General features: G+C 42.7%; 1 protein-coding gene and 1 pseudogene across 2 annotated transcripts in view; one reads left to right on the top strand and one right to left on the bottom strand.

Moving 5' to 3' along the window:
• AFTPH (aftiphilin) overlaps positions 1 to 6,570 on the top strand; it is a 63,989-nt gene extending 57,419 nt beyond the window's left edge. For both annotated transcript variants that reach the window (XM_075863126.1, XM_075863127.1), the window contains 2 exons: positions 1,163 to 1,286; positions 3,803 to 6,570. In XM_075863126.1, the coding sequence (XP_075719241.1) occupies positions 1,163 to 1,286; positions 3,803 to 3,947 (269 nt within the window). In that variant the 3' untranslated portion in view covers positions 3,948 to 6,570. The remainder of the gene's footprint in view (positions 1 to 1,162; positions 1,287 to 3,802) is intronic.
• Positions 6,571 to 11,728: 5,158 nt separating this feature from the next.
• Positions 11,729 to 11,798, bottom strand: LOC142761470 (U2 spliceosomal RNA; annotated as a pseudogene).
• Between the last annotated feature and the right edge of the window lie 547 nt (positions 11,799 to 12,345).

Raw genomic sequence — 12,345 nt, 5'->3', positions numbered from 1 at the left:
GATAGCAATTCCCTAATATATGTCTATTTAAGAAGCCTCTTCTTCAGTCTTCCAATGACAGAGCAGGACAAAGGAGAGGAATTAAATTCACTGCATTTATTATAGCCCCTGTATTCTACTTATGGTATTTTCTGCCGCTGTAGTAGAATAGCAAAAAAGTGTTTGAGTGTATTCACATGTGCAGGTTTTAAGTTTTTGAAGCCAAACCCAGATGTAGATCACAAAGAGTGAGAGTGTAAAGTATAGATTCTACAATTATTTAAATCCATTCCTGGTTTGGGTTTCAAAAACTGCATCGAAAAACCTGATCAAAACCTGCAAGTGTGAATACACCTTAAAAGGGTTCTCCTATAGGGCTTGACCCCATCCCCTATTCTCCGCTCTGGAGAGCTGCTTCGTAAGAGCGGGTCCCTCTTCGGTAAACCTGGCCCATCCATTTATTACATGGCCAGTATGTAATCCTAGATTAATATAGTAGAATATAAGGCCAGCCACATCTTCCCTCAGCGATGACCGCTGATCTTTGGAGTTTATGAAGCCAGACCCTTAGAGATCAGCTGATTACTGGGCATGATTCTAAAAAATAATAATATATATATTCTTACTACGCCTTTCATAATGAAAAAGCTTCTGGAATTGACCTTTAATGAAGTACTTGATCAACAATCCTCATGTGCCAATCTTCTGAAGAAGGCTATTCTCCTAAATAATATTATGACCTGTCTCTCTTGATTTGTTGGTGTCCCTAGTGCTTCAGCAAGCTTGCGTAGTGACTGGCAGTAGATTTACAGTAGAGTGGGTTTTAGTGCGTGTCCTCTGCATACTACTTTAAGTATCTGAGTGTATTCACGGCTTATTTATAGGCCTATGTCAGCGGATATAGAGTGGTTTACAGACCTTTTCAGCTATGTTTACGTCGCGACCATATCTCCAGCTTTCCTTTTCTTGTGACATACATATATGTGTAATATACTTCCATTATTGCAATCTAAAGACCTTTCAATCGTGGACATTGCATGAATTGACGCAGTAGCCCCCATTGAATTTGAAGCCTGATACTCAGGTACTTAGAGGAGTGTGAGGCTTGTGGCGTGCTTGTGATCGGTGAGGCGACTGATCTCTGACTTCTGACATCATTGATTTATCCTTTTTATACTGAAAGGTGTGGATCCTGAGCTATACGCGCTGACAACTGCAAAAGTGGAGTGCTCCAATTCCAGCAGCAAGGTGACGGATGCGTTTGCAAGACTGATGTCCACAGCAGAAACCACAAGCACATCGGCAAGGTAAGCCTTCTAGATACAGGTCCCGGTGTATAGATAATCTGACCGGTCCATGCTACTACATAAAATTCTTATATGCCTCCATTTAGTTTAATGCTTCTCAAACTGAGGCGACCACCAGTTTTTGCTGACCATTGAATACTTTTGTGCTTATTTTACTGATCTACTCGGTTCAGGAGACAAAAGATAAGCTGAGATACATTTTTGTTTAATCCTTGGTATTGGCTTTGAAGCCCAGGTATCGCTATGTTCTGGTCGCTGAGGCCCCAGCAGGAGAAGTTTTGAGAAGCCCTCATTTAGCTTTAGGTCCAAAACTCTGTGCCTATTCATTTTCATAACATATAGGGGTTAGAGTAAAAGGGTTAAATGATGCGATGCTGGCTTCCTGCAGCTTCCACTAGTGGGCACTGTCTGCGTACAGATTTATACAGCTCCCATTGGACTCAATTATAACTCTCTGGAGTCTGTATACGGCCCCTTCGCTCCCCCAAGTGGTCACTGCGAACCGCCAGTTTATCACAAAATGATCCCTGTTGACTGTAGACTTTTTGAAGAACATTAGCAATTTCATCATTGTAATACGGCCTATAAATGGAAGCAACAAGCCGCAGAGTGTTTGGGGAATAATTTTGATATTAACCACTCAAATGCAATACTATATTTTTCAGGCAGGTTGAGATTTCTTCCTGCACTGGGTGTGTTGCTGTTTTGGATCTGCATCAAATCTAACCCTGTTGCTGGTCTCTATGGCAACCGAGAGAGAGTGACTTACTTGTACAGCTCATACAGCAGGCCGGGTTTATGCGTCTAGACAAGGTGCCTGCTGCCGATGGCCTGAGCATTTGCTGCTTATGTAAACCAGCGATCGGATTCATTTTTACATATGCTGTGGCTTTGTCGTGAAGCCCGGGCCTGTCCTGTGGGAATTGTATTGCATGTTTGATCACCTGTTAACAAAAGCAGAAAATAAGTGAGGAGACGCGCTGTACACGGTATACATGTCACCCTAGTATCTGCCGCTACATCCAGAAATCTGCAACACACGTCTTACATCTCACAACATTTAACTGTTTGTACTCACGGTCACCTGCATTTGCAGGCCGTACTCACTTTAAAAAGTCTTGGAGCGTGGTCCGTAAATGCAAAAAATGACATCCTATTTTTTGCGGGTCCTTTCTACGGCCTGGACACTTACCCGTATATACGGGAAGCTGTCCGCGGTCCATAGAAATTAATGGATCAGTATTTTTATCTGCAATTGCAGATCTATAATTGCGGATAAAATTCAGTGTGCATGAGGCCTTAGAAATGTAGCAATTGACAACTGGGTGTGATCATTCCCCTTGTCAAAGGGGTGTGTCCCTGCACAGTCTCACTCTGTCAGCGCTGATTGGACATTGTCATTCTGTGTAGGGACACCCCCCCAGCTGGTAACACACAGTTGTCAATTTATTCGTACTTTTTTAGGAGGAATAACAGAGGAACGGCACAACATAGAGATCTAAGAAGAGATCCAGAATTGTTATTTCAAGGGGGATACAATTATTTACTAAAACAAACGTGTCAGGAGTGCGGACAGCTCTTCTCTAAGGGTTGTCTGCAGTACTTGCACGTGTTTGAGGATATTTACTGTCATATCATCCAGAAGTCTGACAGGTCCTCTTTAAAGTGTTGGTGTTGCTTTTTTGTATTGTTTTTAAAATCTGAATAGGTCCAAAATGGTGTTCTGATCAATGTCCTAAAAAAAGATCAGACTTCCCTAACCACTGGCAAGCTCCGGAGGAAACTGCAGGCAGCCGCCAACTTACCTGCAGCGCCATCTGCAGGGGACATGTACTACATGGTGGCCAGTATGCTAAAGTAGCACCTGCTCTTTGCAGCCTTAGCAGGGTACCTCCTCTGTATAACATCCATATATCCTAACAGGACAGAAAAACGTGGTTTATCCTAAATAATGGGAGTTGTAGAAATCTAATGTATATATTCCAACATTCTTTGTTGTGTTTTATTAAATGGAAATTAGCCCATGTCTGATGCCTATGTGAATCTCCACTTTTTTGTAATCCTGTTATTTTTGGGTTCAAAATGCGGAGGTGATTAATTTCCTAATATATCTTAATAGCAGTTGGAGCTCTGTTTTTCTGAAACAGAGCTCCTAATCTCATGCGTAGGCATAGACTTAAAATATGAAAATTCTGGCTACCTATAGCTGCCACTAGAGGGAGTTTACTGTATACGGTTATACATTAAATTCAATAATAACACTGTATGCAGTAGGTGCCCTCTAGTGGCAGCTGCAAGCATCGAAATTGCTGTCTATTAAATCTGTCTATGAAGGTGATTTTGGAGCTCTGAATCAGAAAACAGGTCTCCGATCACTATTCACTTTAAGCAGAAGTAGCTAATGATGTATTAACCGTTATAGTTTAGATCAGTTTATTAATTAACTGAAATAATTTTGATTTTAAGCTACTGGTCCTGTTTTGGTATTTCACATTGTTTCTTCTCTTTCCTCACAGGAAACCTAGAAGGGATGAAAACCTTAGTGAAGAGGCTGCGAAGGTCATTGCCAGCCTCCCCGACCTATCTTTCATGCATGCTAAGGTGTTGATGTTCCCAGTTTCATTAACACCTTTAACAAGTTCTCAAGACAAGGTTGACTGATTACACAAAAACTAAGAAAAATAGTCAAGAATCCAAAATCCATTGGATGTTTTATATCCAAACTTTTTAAAGAGGATAAAAGTGTTCTTGCTTTTTCATAAAATCACTTTGGCTGATTTGTCGGTAAGCAGCACTATAAAGGGTATATACACTCTGATGTATATTTCAACACTGAATACTTCATTTATATGAAATCTCCAAATTAATTTGTATATAAAGTCAAGGGGAAATGTTTTTTCTTTTATGTGCTGGGTACATACACTGGTGGATCCTTTCTTACAAAAAAAAAAAATCAAAAACAGACAAAAGTGAACATGCAAAACCTTCACTGCCTGTGAGCCTGTCGTGGTAACTTTTTTTTTCTTCTCCCGGTTGTATTGAAGTTGTTGTACTGTTACATCTAAATGTTTTAGTGTTTTATTTTGTGTGTTTAACTTAAATTTAACTGAGATGGAGCTGACTGCAGAATCTTGCTTTAGGAGCATTTAAAAAAATAAATCGCCTGTAAATTCATAGGTCTTTTAGTTGTCCTCTTCTGTACAGCAATTTAAAAGTTCTTCTTGGCTGTTTTTTAAAGGAGTTGGCTAGTTTAGAAAACCCATTTCCATATACTCCTTTTTGGGAAAAGGAGTGGAGTCCCCTGTTCAGGATCCTCATCTCGGGGCCAGAGTGAAGTGTGGTTACAAAGAGCGCCTCTCACTCTGGAGGACCTGTCCTGCATTATACAGACCACCCACTGATATGAATGGGCACAGTGCAATTTTTAATTTTCCCCTGTTGTAGCGCTGCAGGAAAATTGGACACTTACTGCTATGTTTCCCCACAGATCACAGCTGATCGCTGACGGTCCTAGTAGAGGGGAAGGGAACAGCTTTTTGTTAAGGGACTTTCACTTTCTATGAAGTAGGGATTGTCCAAATCAGAGAACCTTTTTAATTAGATTTGTTTATGGGAACACTAGGTGACAACCAATATAGCCGCCATAGAAGCGGTCACCGACCTGTACCAGACCCAAGGCAGATTTTATGCTTTTGTTCTAAATCTGATGGATCTGCTTATTTTTATATAGCTCTGACGCGGATCGTTGATATGGAGTTGTGAATGTGATTGGAACCAGGAAAGGCCATACGTCCAGCACATAAAATGGACTGCGTGCCCAATGCTATGGGCTGCACATGAATTACTTTGTGATCAACCCTAACACATGTTGTATTCAGTCATACAGATGACGGCAGCATAAATAGTGTCCATCTTTCTAATACTATATCCATACATGTAACGGTCTGCTTCACAGGGCGCAAAGAGTTTAGTGTGATGCGCCCATTTTCATGCAGGTCCACATTTACAACACATGTAGAAGTGCTGGCAGTGTTCTCTTGCTGACTGTCCATCTGGGTCTTCATCTCCTCCAACTATTATTAGAGATGGGAGAGATTGGTGTAGACCAGCCTGTTCTCTTTTTGATGTCCCAATCCACCATATTTACAATCCACACTGTTGCTGCCCGCAAATGTGGTATTTGTGCAAATCTGGTGCATTTACAGTGTGCTGTCCTCCTCCGCCTACGTGGCACTTCAGGTCAGAAGCAACCCAACTTGATAATTGGAAGGGTCACCTCCTCCTACTATGACATAGGACTTAAGGTCAGGAGGATTTTTTTAGTTGCAGAGAACTATGTGCTGGAACGTTAATTAATTACAATACCAATATTTAATATCACAGTGTAACTAATATCCGTGTATCTTCTCCCCAGTGTAGGCATTTTAACCCAGGTTTGCCGAAACAGATATAACTAATAAACCACTTAAAAAGGACCAGTCTGCTCTCTTAGCATCTCTATTTTAGTAAATACTTGCATTCCCCAAGATATAACCATGTTAGAACAACTTTTCTTTGAAGTCTGTATTGTGCTTTTCCTCTGTTATTCCTCCTGGAAATGTATGAATTCCCAACTAGATGTTTCCGTTCCCCTTGCCAATATGGTGTGCCCCGGCACTGTCTGCACTGATTGGACAGTGTCAGTGTGTGTATAGGGACACACCCTATTGACAAGGGGGATGGTCACACGCAGTGGTCACTGAATTCATATATTTCCAGAAGGAATAACAGAGGAACGGCACTACACCATTCTAAGAAAAGATGCTCCGTGATGGTTTCATGGTGAATGCAGGTATTTGCCGATATAGACCTGCCATGAGACCGGTCCACTACTAATAGAATTTTTAACAGCGTAACAGAAGAGGTCACAGGAAGGACTTTTATTTACAGGCCATGTTTTTGATGAAAATGCTCCTTTAGCCATGCCTTGCCAGAAGTAATTGCGTTGGTGGAATAGGGTTTAAAATGGTCTGCCAAGGCAGGGTATACAGGGTTTTACAATCAAACTAAAGCATCCATGTGTCTGTCCTGCTCCATTTTGTTTGTGTTTGAAATACAATTGCAGTTTCTGGGGCTAATCCGCTTGATTTGGGTTAAGAAGGACCAAATAATATGAATTTCCTGTTATTTAGTTTACTGTTTAGTTTTATTTGTGTATTATTGTACCACTATCCTTCTGATTTGCACAGTGTAAAAATAAATAAAATCATAATCATAGGTTGCTATGGTTTAGGCTGTACATACATTGAGGACTTTGGGATGTAAATTTATGGGAAAATTCCTATGGAAAAAACTAATTTTGATCTGTAGCAACAAGGTCCAAGTGCATGCCCAAGTTCTTCTGAAATGTAAGCGTGTACATTTTCTTTTAGCTTACACAGAAATAAAAAATGAAAAAAGAAAATGTCTTTTACTTGGTATGTTAAGTTCGTGATAGTAACGCCCTTGACCATCCTAAAATGATCATATTGTGCATACCCTTACATTTGGTGAGTATTGGTGTCGTTCTGGGGGCAGTGCATGACACAACTATTCAAGGAATACTAAAGTGAATCCCTCTATCATGCCCCCCTCCCCTCAGGTCCTGCATTGGACATAAAACAGTGTAAACATTTTGCATGGAGTGTGCCTTTTAATCCAGTGTTTATCAACCAGGGTGCCTCCAGGGTACCTCGCAACCTGGTCAGGGGATCCCCAAAACACAAGTACTGTAACTTTTACTACAGAGGTGGCAAACTGATTTTAACCTGCTGAAAGATGCCTGGTAAAATGGTAAATACGTCTTGTCCAGAATATAACGGTAGGCAAGAATGATGGGGTACTCTATGTGGCCTTACATCAAATGTCTTTGAGGTAGTAATAAGGTTGTGTTCCCTGGTAGTGGAAAAATTATTCAGGGGTTGCTTGTTGGAAATCGGGTTGGGAATCACTTCTTTAACCTATTTTGGAAACTGTTAATTCCAGATGACAAAAGTGATAATGTGATGAAATGGTCCTTAATCGTCAAACTTTTTTATGTCCTAGAAACATATTAAAAGTTTGTATCGGAGGGTCTGGGTGCTGAGACCCCAACCGTTGCTGAGACGAAGGTGTAGAAGTGCTCAGCTGAGCGCCCTGCACCTTTTGGCTGTGATTAGCGCTCATCGTCATTCTGAAGATCGCTCACGTAGAATATCTATAAACCCGTATTCAGACTGACGGGAAACGCGGATCACAGCTGAAGGTGGGGGGGGGGGAGGGGTGTCTCTGCACCCAGGCCCCCACCTATCCAAAGATCAAAAGTTTTAAAGCGCAGTCACTCTTTTAAAAAGTATCCTGTGGCTTCTAGTAATGACATTTGTTTATTAAAAAAGAAAAACGAAACTTGCTGCAACGCCCTTTCCAACTGTGCTGACTGCGTACACAGGCACCACTATACAGCAGCGGCCGGATACCTGGAATATGCTGACATCTTTATGCAGCGTGTACATTTAGATTGTTTCTGTGTAAAAACAAAAAACACCACTTTTCTACAGTCATGGCCCGACATCTGTATTTCGGACGCTAACCAATACGCTTGAGTGAAACTAGCCTTAAGCCACTTTCACACGCCCGTATTTTGGTCACTATTTGTAAGCCAAAACACGGAAGACGTACAAATCTTTCCATTATAGTTTTTCTATGCAAAATGATGAAAAATACACATGTGTACTCCCCTTTTGTTGTTGCTGTGAAATTTACTGGTACAGCCAGTAGGGGGCACTGCTTGTTTTATTTATGACTCGGGTGCGTAAAAATTACACAGACAGAATCTCAAGAAGGAAAAAACAATATAAAGGAAATTGTAACTAAAATATAATATATATATATATATTTATTATATGTAATAATGTATTGGAACATATGCATATGTTATCAAATATGCAACTCAGCTCTCTACTCACTGACATATCTCAACAAGGAGATGAACAACCGGAGCAGGTAAAAAAGAGGTGAAATCCTCAACACCACAAAAAACAGACAAAATGATAGTTTTTTACCGCTCAGACGGTTGTAGATGTAAAGTCTGAAGTGTCCATCAAGGGTTTGACCTTCCCCTCAGCTAGCATGCAGAAAGAAATTGGAAATTTGGATCGTTCTTTCTGCAGGATATGCATATGTTATGTTTATGGAAAAATGCTGCATTGTATCCTGTATTCTCACTTTTGTTTAATGTAATTAAAGGCTAATATGTTTCTTTAAAAAGCCTTAGGCCCCATGCACACGAACGTGCTTTTGCGGCCGCAATTCCCCCGAAAATCCACGGGAGAATTGCGGCCCCATTCGTTTCTATGGGGCCATGCACACGACCGTGGTTATTGAAAATAATGGCCGTGGCCATGTGCACAGCCCACGATTTGTGGGCGACTCGCGGCAGTCACTCCGTGGCCGGCTGACCGACCAGGAAATCACGGCCGTGCGCATGGCTACGGTCGTGTGCATGAGGCCTTAGTTTTATATAGCTTCCCTGACAACATGGCATCCTAGAAGTATTGACATGCGTTGTAAAATACCAGTAGGCACATATTTCACCCGATGAAAGAACCAATGTAAGGCCTCATTTTCACGAGCGTGTGCGTTTTGCGCACGCAAAAAAACGCAGCGTTTGGCGTGCGCAAAAGGCACTTGACAGCTCCGTGTGTCATCCGTGTATGATGCGCGGTTGCGTGATTTTCGCGCAGCCGGCATCATAGAGATGAGGCTAGTCGACGTCAGTCACTGTCCAGGGTGCTGAAAGAGTTAACTGATCGGCAGTAACTCTTTCAGCACCCTCGACAGTGCATTCCGATCACCATATCGAGTAACCTGTTTAAAAAAAAAAGAGGTTCGTACTTACCGAGAACTTCCCGGCCGTTGCCTTGGTGACGCGTCCTTGGTGACGCGCCTCTCTTCACATCTGGCCCCACCTCCCTGGATGACGCAGCAGTCCATGTGACCGCTGCAGCCTGTGCTTGGCTTGTGATTGGCTGCAGCTGTCACTTGGACTGAATTGTCATCCCGGGAGGTCAGACTGGAGGAAGAAGCCGGGAGTTATCGGTAAGTCAGAACTTTTTTTTTTTTTTACACGTTCACGTATATTAGGATCGGAAGTCACTGTCTAGGGTGCTGAAACAGTTTCTCTTTCAGCACCCTGGACAGTGACTGTCTCCTGCCGGGTTCGGTCAAAACGAGTTCGGCCGAACGCGGTTAAGTTCGGTTCGCTCATCTCTAAGACACTCCGTTCGGATGTTTGTAAACAGAAAAGCACGTGGTGCTTTTCTGTTTACATTCAGTTTGACAGCTCTTGCGCGAATCACGCAGTTCGCACGGAAGTGCTTCCGTGCGACCTTCGTGGTTTTGACGCTCCCATTGACTTCAATGGGTGCGTGATGTGCGAAAAACGAAGATTTTTAGAACATGTCGTGAGTTTTTTTCAGCGCACTCCCGCTGAGCAAAACTCACGGACTGTCTGCATGCCCCCATAGACTTGTATAGGTCCGTGCGACCCGCGTGAAAAGCATGCGGCGACACTCTGGCTGGGGATTCCACTCCTAGAGGGAGCCCCAATGGAGCTATCTACTTGGGGTGTGTGCCATTATCTGCGGAGGGCACTGTGGCATTATCTACAAGTGGGTGGGTGCAGTATCTACAGAGGACACTGGCAGCAGCTACAGAGGACACTGGTATTATTTAGGGGTGTGTTGCAGTATCTACAGCGGACTCTGTGGCACTATCTAAAAAGGGGCTGCCCAATCTTGACATGTGTGACTGTCAACTGAGCCGCCGGACTGTATTTAGCGACACTTAAACTGGATTGTTGAAATAAGCACGTGGAGAAATATCTCAAATTTTTAACCTAGCGGTATTATTATAGTAATGTAGTATTATAATAATATAGTGTTATAGTAGTTCAAATAACTAATTGATTAGCAATAATTTTGGATTGTATCAAATTTGAAAGTAATGCGGCCCGTTAACTTCCCAGTTTTTCTATTTGTGGCCCACTTACCCGGCCGAGTTTGAGACCCCTGGTTTATAGTATTGTCACATAATGTTATTTAGGAGCAGTGCCTACGCAGTATTGTTAGAAGGTATTGTCAAAAGAAAATATGCCAGAATAATAGTATGTATACTTGCAGCAAAGTTCACCGACAAAACATTTGACGTCTATAACAGCTAGAACATGATTATAGTCCTTTTCTTGTGTACTGCCCCTTCTGCTCCAAATTATTCCTGCCATCCTCCGTCAAATGACATCACTTCCTGTGTCTGTGACCACAAGCTAATCTCTTAGCAGAGCTCAATGCTGTGGTCACATATAACTCAGCAGGGCCTCAGTGGCAGGGAGGCCTCACCCATGATGCCAGAAGTGGACGATGGTGCCAAATCCTGGGATAGGTTGGAGGGACGCATGCTTGAACTAGGTCAGTTTTGGTGAACCTTTTTTTGTCTCGAGTGTGCCCAAATTTGCAAAAAGCCCAAGTGCCAAGCTACCAATAAGGCTGGGACTACATGGTTAGAGTCAATTGATGTATATTGCCAGTTACAAATATTCCAGCAGGTTTTTACTGCAATTATTGACCTATTTTTTTAATTTTTTTTTTTTCGAAAGCCCGAGTCGTGCTGTCTATCACCCAAGTGCAGAGGTGCCACACAAAAAGTGCACAAGGATGCGGTCTATCGCAGCCCTTCTCTTAAAAGAGAGAGGCCCTGCATAACCATTCCTCGACCCTCCAAGGCATAGGCCTAGAGGATCAAGGATCGATGATCCCCCCCCCCCCCCCCCTCGCCGAAGCTTAGGGAGACCCAAACACACTCCTAGGCTTCTACGTGGGCTGCCACCCCAGTGTCCACCTAGGAGCCTGCATCAAAGGTGCACCTCCCCTCCGAAGAAGGGAGGCTGGGTTGCAGGGGAAAACGGAACCAGATGGCCACACGTTTTCCCCCTAGACCTCAGGAGGGTCCCAAAAGGGCACCACATCCCAAAATCCTTGTGACAAAACGTGACACAAACAGTGAAAAACAAAATTAAATAAGTGGATGTGCGCTGTGATACAGCCTGGACATCCGCCAGGTATAAAAAAATTCCTCATCTCCCAGCCAGAAGGCCGGGAGAATAAAGGTGTTTGCTTAGAAGTGTGAAAGAAGAGTGCGTGCAAATGTGCCTTCACTCAGTGGGATCCCACCCCCAGTGAGTTAGGGCACCCCAGGGTCACCAGCCCTGGGGCACATAGCAACTCGGGCTTTCAAACTACCCGACCTCCTGACCTCGATCCGGCGGTCGCCTGGTCACCTACAAATGGTACCTTTAAACCAAGTGCGTACACCAGCGTGATGACTGTTGTGGTTCCCTGCCCTCACTTCGGCGTTCTGTCATCCCCCTACGATGGCCCATCAACCACCGGCAGGGATGATTACTAACCTCAGCTTGAGCAGGTACTACACTTGATCTTAGCCAAAAGGCCGAGAAGCGATTTATTGACCTATATATTACCTGAACAGCACTGCCAGCCAAAGCAACATGACAAAAACATACAATAATAACCCACACTGTCCAAGCTAGTAATAAGGTGCATGTGAAAGACAAAGCCAATTGTCTAGAAAAAGTCAGTCTTTATTTATGCATACAAATAAGACTAACGAATTTACCCCAAAATAAGATAAAAACATCCTGGGATAAGGTCCACCATAGCACTGTGCTAGGCAGTAGTAATATATGAAATTCTAATCGTAGTGCCCGTCTAAGCAAGGTTCTTTGTCTAGAGTCAAGCCCTAGGTACTAGACCTTCTCAATGAATTGGAATATCATCAAAAAGTTAATTTATTTCAGTAATTCAATTCAAAGAGTGAAACTTGTATATTATATAGATTCATTACACACTGTGATCTATTTCCAGCATTGTTTTTCTTTTAATGTTGATGATTATGTCTAACAGTTAATGAAGACGCAACCTTTAGTCTTTCGGAAAATTTGAATATTGAGTAAAAGTTGAATATTGTAGACTCGTGGTGTGACACTCGA

Source organism: Rhinoderma darwinii, chromosome 4 (genome assembly GCF_050947455.1).
Source record: "Rhinoderma darwinii isolate aRhiDar2 chromosome 4, aRhiDar2.hap1, whole genome shotgun sequence".
Taxonomy (NCBI): domain Eukaryota; kingdom Metazoa; phylum Chordata; class Amphibia; order Anura; family Rhinodermatidae; genus Rhinoderma; species Rhinoderma darwinii.
This window is presented reverse-complemented; position numbering and strand designations above follow the sequence as displayed.